At 43.0% G+C, this 16,837-nt stretch overlaps 1 protein-coding gene across 3 annotated transcripts in view; it reads left to right on the top strand.

Annotated features, from left to right (window-relative positions):
* SOBP (sine oculis binding protein homolog) overlaps positions 1-16,837 on the top strand; it is a 112,644-nt gene that overhangs the window by 48,411 nt on the left and 47,396 nt on the right. For 2 of the 3 annotated variants that reach the window (XM_083856452.1, XM_083856454.1), the window contains exon 5: positions 15,017-15,112. The exons of the other annotated variant lie outside the window; for it this stretch is intronic. In XM_083856452.1, the coding sequence (XP_083712578.1) occupies positions 15,017-15,112 (96 nt within the window). The remainder of the gene's footprint in view (positions 1-15,016; positions 15,113-16,837) is intronic. 3 annotated transcript variants of the gene reach the window in all.

Here is a 16,837-nt window from a genome sequence, read left to right as displayed (position 1 = left end):
GTGTTTATTTTAAGGTTTGAAAACAGATCCAGAGTTCCCATTTCCAAAATCAGTTCCTAGGGTTTGACTGCAGGAAGGCCTGAGTGTCTGAAAACTCCAGCTGAGGTCGCCCTGCAGGCCAGACTGATGGCTCCTTGCATCGAGGCCATGTCTCCTGGTTCCTTGGAACTACTCTCATGTGGGAGTGCTTGTGCTCATGAATCTGTCCTTCCAAAAGGCATTACACTCCTCCTCATGGTTTTCACCTGCACACCACCCAGCTTGGGGACTTGTTCTGCAAAGAGTTATTTTAAAGAATTTTTTTTGCCCATTTATTGAACTTCTAGCTTTTCACATTGTGAGAGGCAGTGGATGGTTAATGGATAGCTACATTTGTTTGGGTAACAAAAATATGGGAGGGTTTTTTTTTTTTGGTTATCATGAAAATGTAGCATACTACATAGACTACTATCACATCCATTGTCTTTTTTTTTTTTTTTTTTTTTTTTTTCAAGTGGGTAAGTCCTTGTTATTGAGTATCTTACGTAAGAGCTGTTCCAAAACTCTGATTGCCTTTCACTGATACTATTTCCTCTAGTGCAGACCATGGCCAGGTTTTAAGGAGCAGTCTGCCATGTATTTAAATTATCTTTTGAAAAAGAAAGTTTACCCAGTGTGGAGATGCAATTAATGTCAATTGTTGAAAATGAACTAACATCAGCAGTAATTAGAGCTCGAGGCAAGAACATGTTTTCTTTCCCTTCCCTTGTTTCTCTTTTATTTTCATATATTTAATAGGAGAGATGACAAAATGCCTAACCAGGCCTTAAATTGCACTTTCTTGTCTGTCTTTCCCCCAGAGTGTGACAGTCATGTCCCCCTTCCCCTTTGCTATGGAGTAGCCATGTTGTCACCCACAGGGCTAGGGAAAAAGGCAATGGACACTGTGCAATGTAAAAGCCATGCAACTGCGTCCCCATGAGATGAGGCTAAACCTGGCTGGGGGTTGTATTTCATCCCCTGCAGGGCCAGTGCCTGGCTGCAGGACTCCTGCAATGACATCTGGGTAGCCCAGGTAGCCCTCCTGAGTTTGGAGGTGCCATCATGACTGTTGGAGGAAGTAAGTCTCCTCACCGCTGAGGGATGTGGGAGCAGCTAGATGAAAGCTTCCTTGTGGAATAACTCAGCTTCTGTTGACAGGAGGGTTAAGCTCCCCTTTTCCCTTGCAATCAGGTGGGATCCTGCCTGAGAAAAATAAGTTCCCGTGAGGAGCAGAAAAGGGTGTGATTCCCCTGGTGAGTGCCTGTGGAATGTCAGTGTGCTCTCCCACCATAAGGTGCTCTCCACATCTTGTGTCTGTCAAGGAAGCTGCTGGAGCCAGAGGCCCACCTTGAGAGTTGGTATCACCTCAGGCAGTGGAGAGGCTGAACAGGAGGGATTTTTTTTCTCTAGCTGGGGAGCCTTCACAGCATCCGTGGGAGGAAACACAAGTCAGCCCTGAAAAGTCCAGCCAGTTCCAGTGTGAGGAATTCCTTCCTGTGGGATCAGGATGCAAGTGTGGTGACTCCAGTGATGGCTTTCTTTCCAGGGCAGTTCCTCTGCATCCTAAAAATGCCATCTCACCTGCATTTCCCTTCTCCCTTTTGCTTACTCACCACACTTCCTCTGCCTACACATACATGCACATATGGAGTCCATCAGTAGGGAAGGAGATGTACTACGATCTCACCTAACTCAGCACTTCGCAGAGATAAATGTAAAAAAATCCAGGAACCATGGACACACAGGCCAAACCCACTTATCACTTTTACACACCCATTCCCACTGCCCTCAGGGCAGGTCTGTACCTCTGGAAGGACTGGTAGCCCTTTGCTCCTCAGATTCTCCTCAAGAGAGTGATACTGGTTGCAGCTGGAGACAAGCCTGAGCTAAGGTATCTTAGATTTGACCTAGAGTGGCCATTCTTACTCAGATTTCGATAGAGAGGCCCTGTTTCAAGGTTGTGGTGAAAAAAAAACCCTACGAGACATCTGTTTCAACCACCACCTGAGTTTCCTACTATGTGTTTCCACTACCTTCAGCCCAATTTGCAGGGCAAGTAGGGAATGCAGGAGTGATCCCAGCTTGAAGGCTGCTGTGCTGGGTGAGGAAGAGAGGCACAATTGCTTTTTGACTCCTGCCCACCCCCTCCTTGAATCCCTTCCTAGCACAGGCTGCCTGCAAGCACAGTGGGACACCAGGGGGACGATTTGCCTGTTTGCTTCAATCACTAGCTGGAAGCTGTGCACTGGGATAGGGAATCATTGTCCTAGAACAAACCAGAGATGCTATTTGTGACCCATGGCAGTGAGTCCAAAACATGAAGTTAGGGCTGACACTCCCTCTCTAACTTGAGCCACTGTGCTTTTCATCATGATGCCAGGAGTTGTCAGCTGTAACTCCGTCTTTTTTTGGCTTGTGTCACAACCTAATAAGTTACAGGCCAGCTTCTCCTGTCGATGTTTTTGCTGCACAGAAGGCTTCACATTTTGTAAGCTTTTACAGCACAGCTGTGCTCAGAGATAAAACAGAATGTGTATACAGTACAGTATGCATTCAACTGATGCACTAGATTCTTCCCACCATATGTATGGAGTGGTGTGCATTTCACTCCGATACCTCACTGCCAAAACTGCCAGAAGCAAATAAACAAATGGCGGAAGAGAGACACCATATGAGGCAGTGCCAGGCACATGACCTAGACTTCCAGAAAGACACCCTGGCTGCTTTTAAAGGCTTACAGAGCACCAATTTTTTTAAGCCTAACCTCCCGCCGTGTGGAATGTTCTGCCAGTGTATGCTGTGAAGTGTGCTGGTTGTTAAAGAGCACTCATAGATTTCCCCTTCCTGCTAAGCAGCTGATGTTGTGGCTTCTTGTGCTCAATACTCATTTCACCTTCCTTCGATGCCAGTGATTCCCCATCAAGTTTCTTGACTGAGCAAGAGGAACAATGGAGATGTGTGAAACAGTCTAATTCTGGAAGGAATGCTACTCTAAAAAGACAGAACACATGTAATTAGGATAATGAGATTAATAATATTAGTAACAATTTAACGATTAATATATAAACAATGGAAGGGAGACAAATGGTTGTTCCAGCTCGTTCCCCACAAAAAAGTCACTAAGTTGCATTTCACAGCATCGATGGTGAAGATGCCAGTAATAAACTGACACGAACATTAATTACATAGTTAGATGTAAGTAATTTAAATGGTAATTCTGTTCCTGGAACTCACACTCTGAATATGAAAAGACGATTCCTCAGCTTCTTTTCTCTCTGACCAGGCTGTTGCTAATGAAAAGGTGATTGCTACCACCACAGTCCTCCTCCTGCTAGTAGTGCTGGGAAACACAGACGGATTTTCCTGTCTACTGGCCTCAATCTTATGTTAGGCTGAACATCTGTCGCTACTCCAGTGGTTATCTTGCTAGCTTTGGCCTTTACCTAAGCTTAACTTCACTCATGATTGTGTGAGGGGCAAGTAGGTGCTTTTGTCACTTTAGAGTATCTGTAGGCACAGATGAAAAAAGTGCACTAAGAACAACAGAGGTCGAGACCATCCCTGTGCTTTACAAAGCCAATGGAAAGTGGTCTGGATGCAGGCAAGAGAATTGGGCTTTGAATTTTGATGAAATAAATTAGGGAATATAAAATTATGTGAATTTTTTCAGATAGCAGCAATATTGAGTAGAGTAAGAGTGTGCATAAATTGTTAAGAGTGGGTTCTTTTGCTTGATGCAGTTGTACTTCCATGTAGTGGTAATAATTAGAGCGCCAGTTATCTCCAAGCCTTGCTGCCTCCTAACTGCAGTATACACTATGACCAAGACAGAGACTCTACATCTCAGTCAAACAATGGGGAACTTGTGAGGCTGTGCACAGTGGATGATAGACCAAAGGCCACATTTCTGCAGGTTTCTCCAAACTCTTCTTAGACAGGAGCAGCCTTTCAACTGAGATAGATAAATCCCTGTGCTGGAGACAGAAGAGGCAAGTATTCAATGTACAGCCCGGGAATGGAGAAGCATCAGGAGTACTTTGCTCTCTGAATATTGCAAAGCCTACCAGGCTGCTTAAAGTCCAGCCCTTGAATGGAGGACCCAGGGGTACTCACAGTGCAGGGGTGTGATTTTGGCAGCTCCGAGCTCTTCAGCTGTGGTACCAGTTTTGCAGAGGAGTGTCCTATCTGCATATTTTTTCTTCTGCGTTGAAGCAGTACCTCCATTTTTGAAGAAAATGGGACAGACCTGTGGCAGCAGACCTGTTGCATAGGCCAACAGCTGGATTTCAGCAGGCCCAGCAACACAATGGGTGCCACATTTGAGGTGACACTGAATAGTCCACAGAATAGTGAGGAAATATTAAAGAAGGTCAGGGCTGTAAACAAGGTTATTGCCTAAGCATTTGCAATATATATTGGCAAGTAGGAGCTATCTAAGGGGCAAACACATAAGAGCCTGGGATAAACACATGGAAGCTTTGAAAAGCTGACAGTGCCACCATGAAATGGTAGGGGTGGCATGTAAATACTCGTACATATGCCTGACGAGACATCAGTGCTAACTGGGAGTTTGCAGAGTCTGGTGAAGCCCTAAGGGATGCTTTTCAAGACAGGAGCTGAGAGTGAGAAAAGAGAATCATAGAATCATTAAGGTTGGAAAACACCTTTTATGTCATCAAGCCCAACTGTCAAAATCAGGATTACAGGATTACATGGCAAAACATGCAGACTTTTGCTGTGTGGTAAGGGGCCAGGTGAGTCAGGGGCAGAGGCATTTGGGTGAATGCAAAAGACAGAAAAATATGTTTCTTTCTGTTCAGTTTTTGAGTGGAAGCATCCCCCTTTTTAAAGTCTATCTTTAAGAGTTAAAGTACTATAATTTTTTTCTTTCTGTAATAGCAATATACAGAGTTGGAAAAAACTATAGTCTGATAAAACTTGGGGCTTGAAGTAAACTGCTGGGAACAGTTAGAAGTGGATTACTTTAGATTCAGAAATCTGGCCAAAGATCTACTTGCAATGGCTCCCCATGGAGGATGGTAGTGAAGAGAGCTGGGAGGACAGGTGTTTTTCAGCACATTTCATGTTATTGTGACAGAAAGGAGAACTCAAAATGGGCCTTCCCAAATCCCAAGGCAAGTTGGGAAGATAAATTATAGTCGATTGTCTTCCACTGCCTGAAAAGATCTCTGTGCTCTGAGTTTTCTTATGAGTTTGAACAGACAGTTTCCTGGTTTTAAACATGATATATGTTATTGGAATCCCTCCAATGGCAGAGGGTTGCAGTGGGCAGTAGAGAACACAGGCATGCCATTGTGATTTAGAAATAACTTTCTGCCAGTGCTGGGAGCAAGCTCAGAGGTGTTTGGGTTAGGTCCCATTTGTCAGTGAGAGCGTGGCATCCCACATGATCATGACTTCTTATTTAAAATAGAGTGGGAATCCTGGAAAAGGAGAGGTGCCTGATTTGGACTGTATCAGCCTAGTACTCTGTGAAATGTCTTTGAAAGTAAAACTTTGAATAAAAGCCTCAAAAAAAGGTGGCAGGAGACGAGGAAGAAGTGCTGTACCTGGTGTTAGACCCAAAGGCAGGGGTGATATTGTGACCTCAGTCCCTGACCTCTGCCTGGGCTGCTGGGAATTAAAATGAATGGTCCTCACCACCAGGCAGGTTTTGCTTTTTTCCTGCTTGTATGTGCCACTATCCCACCTTTTATTGCAGCCATTCATCATTGGCAGGATGACTGGGAGATGATATTAAGGTTGTAGAATATGTCATTTGTATCAAAGCTTTCCCTCATTTCTTTTCACCCTCTATTTGCCTGTTCTTCTGCCTACATTCCGTTCCTGTTGGGTTTTGCCCCCCTCTCCAGACCAGTCATCCCTTGGCCCAGCTCATAAATGATTGCTTTAATATTATTACAGCCCCTTCATTTTCATGTGTGAATGACCCAAGTGACATGTGGCTTGTAACCAGACCAAGAAGAGATTTCTATTTTCACTCTTCAAAAGGCCACAGAAAATTCAGAGAATAGGATCCTGCCTGTCTTGCAGTGGCCCCAGACAGGCATTTATGGCTGTGCAGTAGCTTGCAGACACAGCCCATTTGAGGGAAAGCTTTACCAGCCAGACCTGGCCATTGTTTTTCCTTCTCTGCATTTATTCAAAGCTCAGAACTGTTTATATACCACAAAGATGGGAATTGAAGAAAAAGAGAACATGTAGAATTCACCAGCTGTTTAAGTCTTATTGTTACCTTCTGTATCGATCAAATCCTTTGCCTCTTAATTGGATATTGACTGTTGTGAGGCAAATAAGGCAAGCTGTCAGAGGGGGGAGGGATGGGACACGAGGTTTATCTTAATGGTATGTTGATCATGAGTAGTCTATAAAAGCCAGTGGGAGAGGAGTTCATTAAACCAGCCTGCAATTGCTTTAAAAAAATATGCTCTGAGTCAAGATGATTAATCATATATGTGACACTGCAATCAGAGAAAATCCGCATTGTTGCTCTGGTATTTACAATGCAAAAACTTGAAACACGCGAATGCATTAAAACAAATTCACTAGGGACAGCTATCTGTTTGGTCTGTGAGCCTTAGGTAACCCTTACTAACATCTGATGGGTTGTTTTTGGGTTTTTTTCTGGTGTTTGTTTTGGGGCTTTTTTTTTTTTCCTCCTCCTTGGTGTTGTGTTTTATTTCCCCGCTCCTGTGGCAGGAAATGTGTGCTTCCCCTGTGCCCAAATCTGTCACCTGGACAGGGGAACCCTTGTAGAAAAGGCAGCAGTGACAAGGGATACTTGAGCTACCTGACAGTGAAACACACAGAATACTTTGGAAATTGATTTTATCTCATAAATGATGATAATCAGGGAATGTGAAGAGAGAGGGAAAGCTTATTGACTACGCTGCTGTGAGCTACCCATTACAAAAATGGAAGCTACTGGCAGGTCTGTAGTATATTTTCATTTCCTTCCTGGCTGTATTTTAGGCTGGGTATTGAATCTGTTGCAATAACTGTCAGGCACGGTCCATTAGTGTCTCTGGATCAGGCCTGTTGTGAATCAGGAGGGAGATTAGCAGGATAGGCTCACGTTTATGAAGATCCCACACAGCATTGACTTGTTGAAAAAATATTCAAAGGAGCAATAAACAAAGTTTATTTCAAATTATTTCAACGTTATGTGTTTGTTATTATATTTATTCTTTGGCAATTTGGAAGTGGTTATAAAAAAATTATGATATGGTTAAAGGTTTGTGCAGTTTGTAAAATTTTCTTTTGAGGCAGCCATCTGAACAGTTCTCACATATCATCATGCCATGAACTGTCAGAGGAAAGGTAGCACAGTCCTGTGGAAGGTGGGAGTGCTGCATAAACTGCCCAAAAACTGGGTATTGGCTGATAGAGAAAGGAAAAGTGCCTAAGTCTGGAATGCAGTGGGAATATGAGGTTTAATGCAGAGTTTTCACTTGAGAGCATTAGACAGTTTCCTGCTTGAGCAACTGGATTGAGGCTGTACCACCTTGGCCTGCTTGTGGGCTGGAGTCACTTAACATCTCAAACCTTCTACTCATATTCCTACAAAAATTAGAAAAGAGGTCCAGGGCAGTAGACACTGCTATTTTTAATTCAGTTGCTCTTTCTGGGAGACTGAAAATGATCACCAATTTTTTCTAGGTATTTTATGACCCTGGTAGAAAGGGCCATAAATGCACAGCATTGCAAACTGTATAAAAAGAAAATCCTGATTTTGCCTGGAAGGGTGAGAAGTCCAGCAGGAAATCAGGGTTTTCCTACTGAGTATATGAAACAAAACTGGGGGAAGGGGAGGAAAAGTTTTATAGAATCCAGAAAGCTGAATCCATTTTTTTGGTGTAAGTTTTAAGTGCAGTAGGATGGAAGTTATTACTTTAGCAGGTGCTAGAGTAGTACTGTTATTAGTATTTCCTTTTGATCCACTTATAATATTCTTTACATTATAATAGAGTTTGCAGCTTGCATTTTAAACATAAACCATGGAGAATTTTATACCATGAAATCCTCAGTGAAAAATTTAATACATAAAGCTGGACCATTGAGAACCATAGCCTGTGGAAGACAAGCATTAAAAAAATTAAAAAAAAAAAAAAAAAAAAATAATATCCCTAAATAACTAGTTTTCAGATTTACAGGCACATTTGTTTGGATTTTTTAGAGTGCTTCAGTTATGCAAGAAAATGATTGTGACAGTCCTCAGTTGCTTTGACAAGGATAATTTCAGAAACACTGCCCTATCATTCCACAGTTTGGCACCTTCTCCTTCTTTGTTGTAATGCATTTTTTCTGGGTTGGCTTTTCTCAGCAAAACTGCCTGTTTGTCAGAAGATTTTACATGTGTTTAGAAAGGAATGATGAGGTGGTGTGGGCTGGATTTGGTTAGAATAGCAGGTTTGACCTGGTGACTATTTATTTTTGAAGTCAGGGAGTATTTCGTCTGTCACCACAGTGGAGAAGTTTGCAGGATATTTAGAATTAGATATTTTCTCAGGGCTTCCCAGATAGCTGGCTCCTGAAGTCACTTCCACACCAAACCTTGTCCTAAACATGAGGATTTGAGATGTTTTTCTAATCCAGTCTGCCATTAGTGGTTTTGCATTCAGGTTTTGTATTTGCTTTTGAAATGGTAACTAAAACTTGAACAAAGGTTGGAATTTGGGTCTAGATTCATCACTGTCTGTACTGGACATGTCACAGTAAGGCAAAAGCAGCTGTGAGCAAGAGCTGTGACAACAACAGGGAGCGTTGTCTTGCTGAGGATACCTGCAGGGGATTGAAACTCATTCTCTCCTTAGGGACTTTGCAGGGACATTTGCTCCTTCTTAGGGACCATATAACTTCCCTCTGGGAAAGGGACTCCACAGTTGTGGAGTCTGTGCTGTAATATATAGGAGCCAGGAGCAGTTGAGTGCCAGGGAGAAATATCAAGGAAGAATGTGGAGAGACCCCAGGCAACAAAATGACAACAAAAACTCTCTGCTGCAGTATGCCCTCTTCTCAGGACCTGGAAAGAGCTGTATGTGCAGTCCCAAGGTTTGGCTTGTCATGGTGATGTTGTTCTGCTGGTTTCTATCGACTGGTGATTTCTTCCAGCATAAACAAGGTCTCAGTTCCTAACTTAAGGAATGGGTGGAGATGTGCACATGTGTGTTGATGCATGTGTTTGTGTGGCTTATTTGGGGAGAGAAGAGGAGGCAACAAGTCAGGAAAAGCCCTTCTGGTTTTCCTTTGAATACTTAATAAAGAAGTTACAAGAGGGCATATTCCCAATTTCTTTTGAACTTTGTAGATCACCTCCAGTAGACAGATTGTCTCGCAGACCACTTCCCCTCCCCTTGGCGATCAAATAACATTCCTGTGGTGACTACAGCAGTTGCTTACATGGAAAAATAACATTAGGAAAGTATTTAATGTATTTTTAGCTGTCTTTAAATGCATTTTAGCAGCTGGAAACAAGGGGACTTAGTAGCACATGACCTGCAAGTTCTCCATAGACTACCACCAAGTGTGCAGAGGGTCACTGCTGGTAAAGAGACCCCAGGCTGGAAAGTGTTGGGTAGGGTGGTCACCTCTAACCTGTACTGATCACTAGAGGTCAGGCTAAAGGGTTAACCTCAATTTTTGTGGGATGTTAATGATACCAACTTCATAAACAACCAGTGTGATTATAGGTCCTTTCTTTTCACTGATCTGAGTCTTGGGAGATTTTATGAAACCTTGTTTTGGCATGTTTTCAAAATACCTGGAACTTTTTTGAAAATCTTGAGAAGATTTTATTAGTTTGGAGTGGTGAAATATTACAACTGTAGAGATTAGTGAATAGAGTGCAGCTGAGAGAGGCAACAAGCAAATAAATACCGCTTATTCCATCACACTGTGATTCAGGAAGATCTTGATCCTTGTGAAGAGCAAACCTCTCATCAAACATTAGTGGGAGCTTTTCTTGAGAGAAGACTTTCTCTGAGCTGAGGGCTTGCTCATTCTTGTAACTGTGTGGTTGCTGAACCAGGGAACATCCTCTCTGGACCATCTTCCTTGGCCCTGTTCCATTCCCAGCACAGCACCACCACCCAGGGCCCTGATGTTGGGCTCCCCCACCCACAGCAAGCATGTTCATATTTCTGGGAAAAATATACCCAGCAGGTGGAAGTTTAGTACTATTTTTACTATTGCTTGTACAGTGAATGTAGAGAGCATGATAATTGATTATCTGGGACAACAGAAATGCACAGGAACTAGAATTTCGAGGATTAGGGTCTCCCCGAGGATTTCCTTCGAGTTTCAGTGAAAGGAGAGATAACCTTTGTGGTGGAAACGGAAACAGAGCTTTCAGTTCCCATCTGCAGCCAGGCCCTGGAGACAATAGTATTAAGAGTGATGTGAATTTCCTCTGTTCATCGCCACGGGACAGAAGCCTCGACGCAATTATCTGCACTTCTATAGCAACACTATTCAGCTCCTTGCAGCTTATTCTCTGTCCTACCAGAGACATTCAGCTAATGCCTGCTGCTTTTAACATATCTAGGGGTAACATTCCCGTGTTTCATCTTTTTCAAAGGACGTTTATGGAAATTAGGTGGCAATTTTATCCCGAGTAAGCAGACTAATATTCTGTCACTCTGCCTTACTCAAGTGACTGTTGCTCTTAATGTTAGGTGTTTTTGGTTAAGTGGCATTTAGAGTTCTGTGGACTAAGCAGTAGGATTTTGTTGCAAATGCATTGTCCCATTTTATTGGAAGCTTTGCATTAACAAGTTCCATCTTAATAAATTATTTGGTTCAACCTGCCTTGTGACTTATACTATCATAAGATCCTGCCCTTAATATTAAAATGTAAGCACAGATTTCCTCTCCCAAGGCTAAAGCTGCATAAAAAGACTTACACTGAAGCTAAGAAATCCTCTGGATCAAGATAATTTTTCTCTGAGAATAAGGAGAAACAAATATCCACACGCTTTGGAGAGGAGGAAATTCTGATGTAGATTGTTCTTCCTCCGTTGTGTTAAAAAAAGGAATCTTGACTGAATATATAGTCTGTTTCCAAACTATTGGCATCTTTCACAAATATAGGCTGGCTGGCTTACGAACAAATAGCACAGTTTCTGTAGCCAAAGATAGTTGTCATCATGCACTTATTAATGAGTACACATATCTCTGAACATCAAATGTTGTGCTATTTTCAGAGAGATCCTTTCAGATCCTGTTTTCTGGTTTGGTTTTTTTAATTTATTTTTTTTTTTCCGTAGCCTCCTGCCATTTTCTTTCAACGCTCAGCAGTAGAAAGCAGAGAGAACAGGGACCTAGGAAAGGAGATGCTCTCATCTGTCCAGCTTCCCCACAATCAGGAGCTACTCCATGCGTGTCATTCCTGGCAGATGTTTGCCTAATCTGCTCTTAAAAAACTCCAGTGATGGGGCATTGACAGTCTCCTTAGGCAATCTGCTCCAGTGCTTTGCTGTACCTGTCATTAAGAAGGGCTTCCTGATATCTAACCTGTAATTAAAGGCCATGATTTCCCACACAACCCATCATCAGGCTGACCTTACAGCCAAACTACCCCCACCAAGTCAACTGCAGTTTCCTCACTAGATCATCTTTGCCAACCAACACTGCTCCTTGGGCAGTGTGCTCTACCCTGGCAGTAGTAGTGAGGTGGGGTGTGTGTGTGCGCCACTGGTCATGTCAGATGTCCAGCCCGGTGTCCCCAGGGGCTGGCGATGGGCCAGTTTCCCCCTCGGATCCCATGCTGCTGATGGGAAGGGAGCTGTCTGCCAGTAGAGGGTGTTGAATTAGGAGATTCAGTAAATCCCAGGAGAGGCACTGCCACAGTGAAATTGCAGCAGTTTTGCACTGATAAAACTAGTGGTGCTAACCATGGTTCCAGGCCTCACAACACAAGCTGATGCCTTTTTTTTGTCCTGGAACAAAATGTGCTATGAGAGCAGTTGTCCCTTATATTACATGTATGCAATCAATCACATCTAGCAGTTAGTATGTACATTTTTTTTGATTAGAGCATTTATATAATGATTTTAGCAGCATTAAAGCATTTAGAAAAAACAACAGTGATCACAGATTTGGCTTGGGTTTTTTTGCAGTCGTTTTCTTTTGAACAATAGCATCCTGTGGCAGCCAGGCCTGATGGCAAAGCTGTAGATGCCAGCTTGCTGTGAGTGAGATGCTGGGGAACCGAGGCAGTCACGAGGTGTGCAGCAGTGATTGAGAGTGGGTCGTGTAGGCACAGATGCATCACAATATTGCCATTGCAAGATAGATTCTGAGCCACTTTTTAAATATGCTTAGTACAGCGATGAACATTTTAAGAGTGTTCCCTTCTTCGAATTATTTATAACTGGAAGATAGTACTAATGAATTAATAGAAAGATACTGGAGAATTAGTCCTGACTGCTCAGAATAGGTGTTTTTTACAATGGAAAGCAGCTAGCTAAATTAGGTGTATTTCTGCTGCCTGAGCAAATTATGGTAGTATTTGACTAAACAGGTTTTGAGACTAGGAAATTTTAGTGTCATCTGAAATTAAATAAAGCAAGGTTTAGATCAGTAGGAGCAGGAGCATGTTGCCATCAACAGGGGTGAATAACCTTTGTGCAACTGGCGATTTTGGTAAGCGGGTCAAGGTTGATGGGGTTTGTCTATATTTTGACAGATGCATTACAAACACCCTGATACCCATTTCATTTTACAAGGTGTGTGAGTGCACCAAGATAACACTCCAGAGGGTCACTGGCAGGTTACAATGTGCCAGCCGTCACATGCACAATGCATTGCATGGTGCCAAGATACAATTTCAGGGGTCTGGGGGTACCAAGAGCCTTCAGAGCCTCACACAAAACCTGTGCCCCACCAGTATCTCCCTAGCTGTCCATTGCTGAGCATCCCATTGGCATCTGTTTTCCCAAGCTGGCAGGTCTATTTCTATTTGTGCAAGGCATTTTTAAGGTATTCATCCCCTAGTTGTCTTCTGGATGACCTGGAAGAGCTTCAGTGAGTTGCCCATATACCTTCAAGGACGAAAGGAAAGGACAAAGTTTGTTCTCAAAATGAGAATTTTGAGGTGGTTTTTTTTTAGACAACTCAGTCAGATTTGGACTTTGTATTCCACACAGCATGGAGGTAGATCTGTTGTGTAAGAGAGGTTTCAGTTTCAAACTAATAATTTCAAACTAATTTCAAACTAATAAGAAGAATACATTTAAACCTTTGTCAAGTGACTTCAGATGCTCAGGAATCCCCCTTTGCTGTAGTTTTAAAGCAAAATTTTAAACATTTTTCACCCCACAACATTGAGGACATTGAAAGAAAATACCTATGAACTGCTAGGAAACATATAGAATAAGCTTTTTTCCTACTTCCCAGTTCTTATAGTAATCATCACTTTTAAGTACTTCCCAAAATACACCTTTGGACAAATTTTGCACTGTTAAAAATGGCATTTTCTGTTGGTAAACTGTGTTCAGGCCTCGTGGCTGACAAGCAGAGGCCCGAGTCAAGGCCTGCTGGATCAAGGGGCTTGCGCTGAGGTGCAGACCCTGCATGTTTTCCGAAAAATCGACAGTGCTGTTAGCCCACGTCTCCCCTTTCCCAACCCGTCTCTTCGGGGAGAGGCAGAAGCCTGTTTGAAGACAAACAAGTCGCAGAGCCTGCAAGGTGTAAATATCTTTCACAAATGCCAACGCCGAAAAGCCTGAGCGCCGGGCGCGTGACACGCGACGACAGGCGGTTCTCGCTGCGCGAGGGGCGAGCAATATGCCAGCGCTGCCACAGGCACAGAGGTGTGCCCCCATTGCACCTGGCCATCCCTGGACACCCCTGCCCTGGGAACACACACCGGGCAGCAGCAAGGATGGGCAGGAGAGCTGCCTGCTCCTCACCCCGCTGCCCCTGCCCGCGCCCCTCGCCCCCAATCCGGTCACCCTGCTTCTGCCCTCCTCCTCTCCCCAGCTTCTTTGGGCTGGGGCTGATTTAAATAGGTTGGCAGGGAGCCAGGAGCTCATCATTTTAATGCAGTGTAAAATGGAATGTGCATAATTATATGCAAGCCATATGTGAGGGAGACAGCTCAGCTGTGAATTTTGGGAGGCTGTGAGAGGGAGAGAGCGAACAGTCAGGAATCAGATGAGATGGAGCGGAACGGAGTGCAAGTGTCACTCAAATGAACAGTGTAATGAGCGTATTGCTGACACTCCTCCTTTCACCTGCTTCTCCCTTTTGCTTTAACTCAAAAGCAGAAAACGCTCGAGATGAGAAGGGAAAAATACTATAGGCAAGCAGGATTGCTAATGGGCTCTGGTAATGTCTCCATTTAAACTTCAGCTTTCTTAATTAACAGTGTAGTTACAAAAAATAACGAGTAACTTTTAATGCATCTTTGTCATTAAATATTTTGACCACATTTGACTGAAGGATCATTGTTCTCACTAGATGATTGCTCCTTTCAAAGCTTCACTTAAGCATGGAGGGGGAATCCATTTATTTGTTACAGTATTACATGTAAATTATGAGTATGAAAACTTTTTTTTTTTTATTTTGGCCTTACTGTTAAACTGAAAATACAAATACATTATCAAGGGATTGCTTAAGCATGTCAAAAAGTTTAAATGAGTACATATGTAATGTAATCCTGAAAAATGCGATGGAGTAAATTGAAACCCTGAGTTACTCAGTTTCCAGCTCAAATATTTCATTTTGGTTTTGTCTTTTGTTGTTCTAATTATTACTCCACAATGAATTTGCATGTTCAATCTAAGCTATGTAAGAAAACAGCATCCCAAGTTCTCATATCTAAAAGGTGTACTGACTATTTAAAGAAACTTTTTAATAATGTTGTATTTTGGGATTCCCGTCTGTTTTAATGATCTGAGCTGTTATGCTTTTAGCTATTTTTTTCCTTCCATTATTTGTAAGTCCCTAAATAGGCCATTATATTTCCCTTCAGGCTAGAGATGAAGATGGACATGCTGAAAATTTTCCCCAGCAGCACTATGCTAAGGAAACTCCAAGACTTGCCTTCAAGAATAACTGCGAACTACTTGTAAGAATAACATACTTACAACAAGTCTAGATTGTTACTTTAGCACAGTGAAAACCGTTTTTTTTTAAAGGCTTTTGTTCATTATGACATACATTATGAAATATGATAGGTTTTTTTTTTTTACTGTTTTAGCGTTCTAATGCTAGTTCTGCTATCCGTGAACAGTTTAAGATCTCAAATTGCTTGAAAAATATCATATATTTGATGTCAGCACATGAATGGCCTTGTCTTACTACCTTGTCTTGCACTGGTAAATCAGGGAGAGCCATGCAGGGAGTGGCTGGTGATGCACGGAAAGCCCCCACCCCCCCTCCCCCAAAGCACCCCAAAACTCACTCTTCCATCCACCTTTTAGCTGTGCCTTGTTTTCGGGGGGTGGCGCTGCATTTTGTTCTGCTAACAGGCAGTTCTCCCTTCAGAGCTCGCCTATTCCTCCCCTTCATAGCTGCATGCAATCCAAAGCATCCTTTCCTCTCCACTCCTGTCCTCTCCATTCCTCTCCTCTGCTGTGGGGAAAGAGCAAAAGCCAGGAAAGCACATACAGGGAGCCTGGAGTGTTTACAAGCCATAAGAGAGATGATATCAGCTGTGAAAGAATCTCTGTTCCAAGGCAGGGTTAATTCGGTGTTCATTTTAGCATTTGCAGCTAGACGAGATTAAAAGCAAGCAGGAATGCCTATTATATTTCTATTAAATGAATCTGTTGGGACCTAATGTTCTTGATTAGCTTGCGAAAATGAGTGCTCCACCATGAGTTTTTCTGTTTGCATAAAGTAAACAGAGGATGAATTGTCATACATTTAAAAGAGATTCATGCATGGCTTTTGAAATGGGAGGTTTAGATACATCGGCAGATCTCTCCCTTGCATTCGCCTTTCTTCTCATCTATACTTAAGTAAAATCATTTGGCTAAATAGAATTGTTTATGGAGAGTCAGTACACGGGGTTTTACTTTGAAACATTTCTTTTTTTTTCTCATTGTAACCAGAGAAGAGAGGGGTGGCAGTGGAGGAGCAAGCTGTGTTTTATGCGCATTAAAGCCCATGCTTGCCCTCCCAGGATGCAAGGCCAAGCACTACTCTTGGTGCCCCAGGTCCAACAGGCAGTGAGAGTCCAGCTGATGACCCCATAACTCAGTGCCAAAGTTGGCCTCCAGGTTCAGTCAGCTGGCCAGAGAAGCCCAAGCAGGAAGCAGCAGCCCAGGGCTGGTGGCCAGTCCCTGCTCCCCACACTGGCCAGAGCACAGAGCATCTTGGCCACACCTGCACTACTGGCCCTGCACTCTCCTACCCCACAAATGTCCCCTGTGCTGAGCCAACCCATGGTTGGGTAAAGACAATGCTTTTTACAGACAGAGGTGTCACTTAGAAGGCTCTGTTTGTTACCAGTATAATTCTCCCCAGCCAAAAGCAAAGTGACCCCTGAGATCTGGTCTTGGTTCCTCTTAAACCCTTTGCAAAGCTCCTGGTGGTTTCAGGGATAGCAGTGTTACATCCTAAGGAGAGGAAACCAGACAAACACAAAAAGCAGTTCCCTGGTGTACTCATAATTCCTGTGCCAAATAAATGAAGCTCTTTCTTCAAGGCCATGCCTAATTACTGTGCTGTTAATCAGGCCTGACAAACCATCCCAGCACACCAAGATGCTCCCAAAGTCAGTTGGGCTTCTTGGTGCTAGAGAAACTTAGTAATAGAGACAACATGATATAAGTCATGTAATATTTCC

This window comes from Zosterops lateralis, assembly GCF_965231275.1.
Source record: "Zosterops lateralis genome assembly, chromosome: 3".
NCBI lineage: Eukaryota > Metazoa > Chordata > Aves > Passeriformes > Zosteropidae > Zosterops > Zosterops lateralis.
Note: the sequence above shows the minus strand (reverse complement) of the source record. Positions and strands in the feature narration are given on the sequence as shown.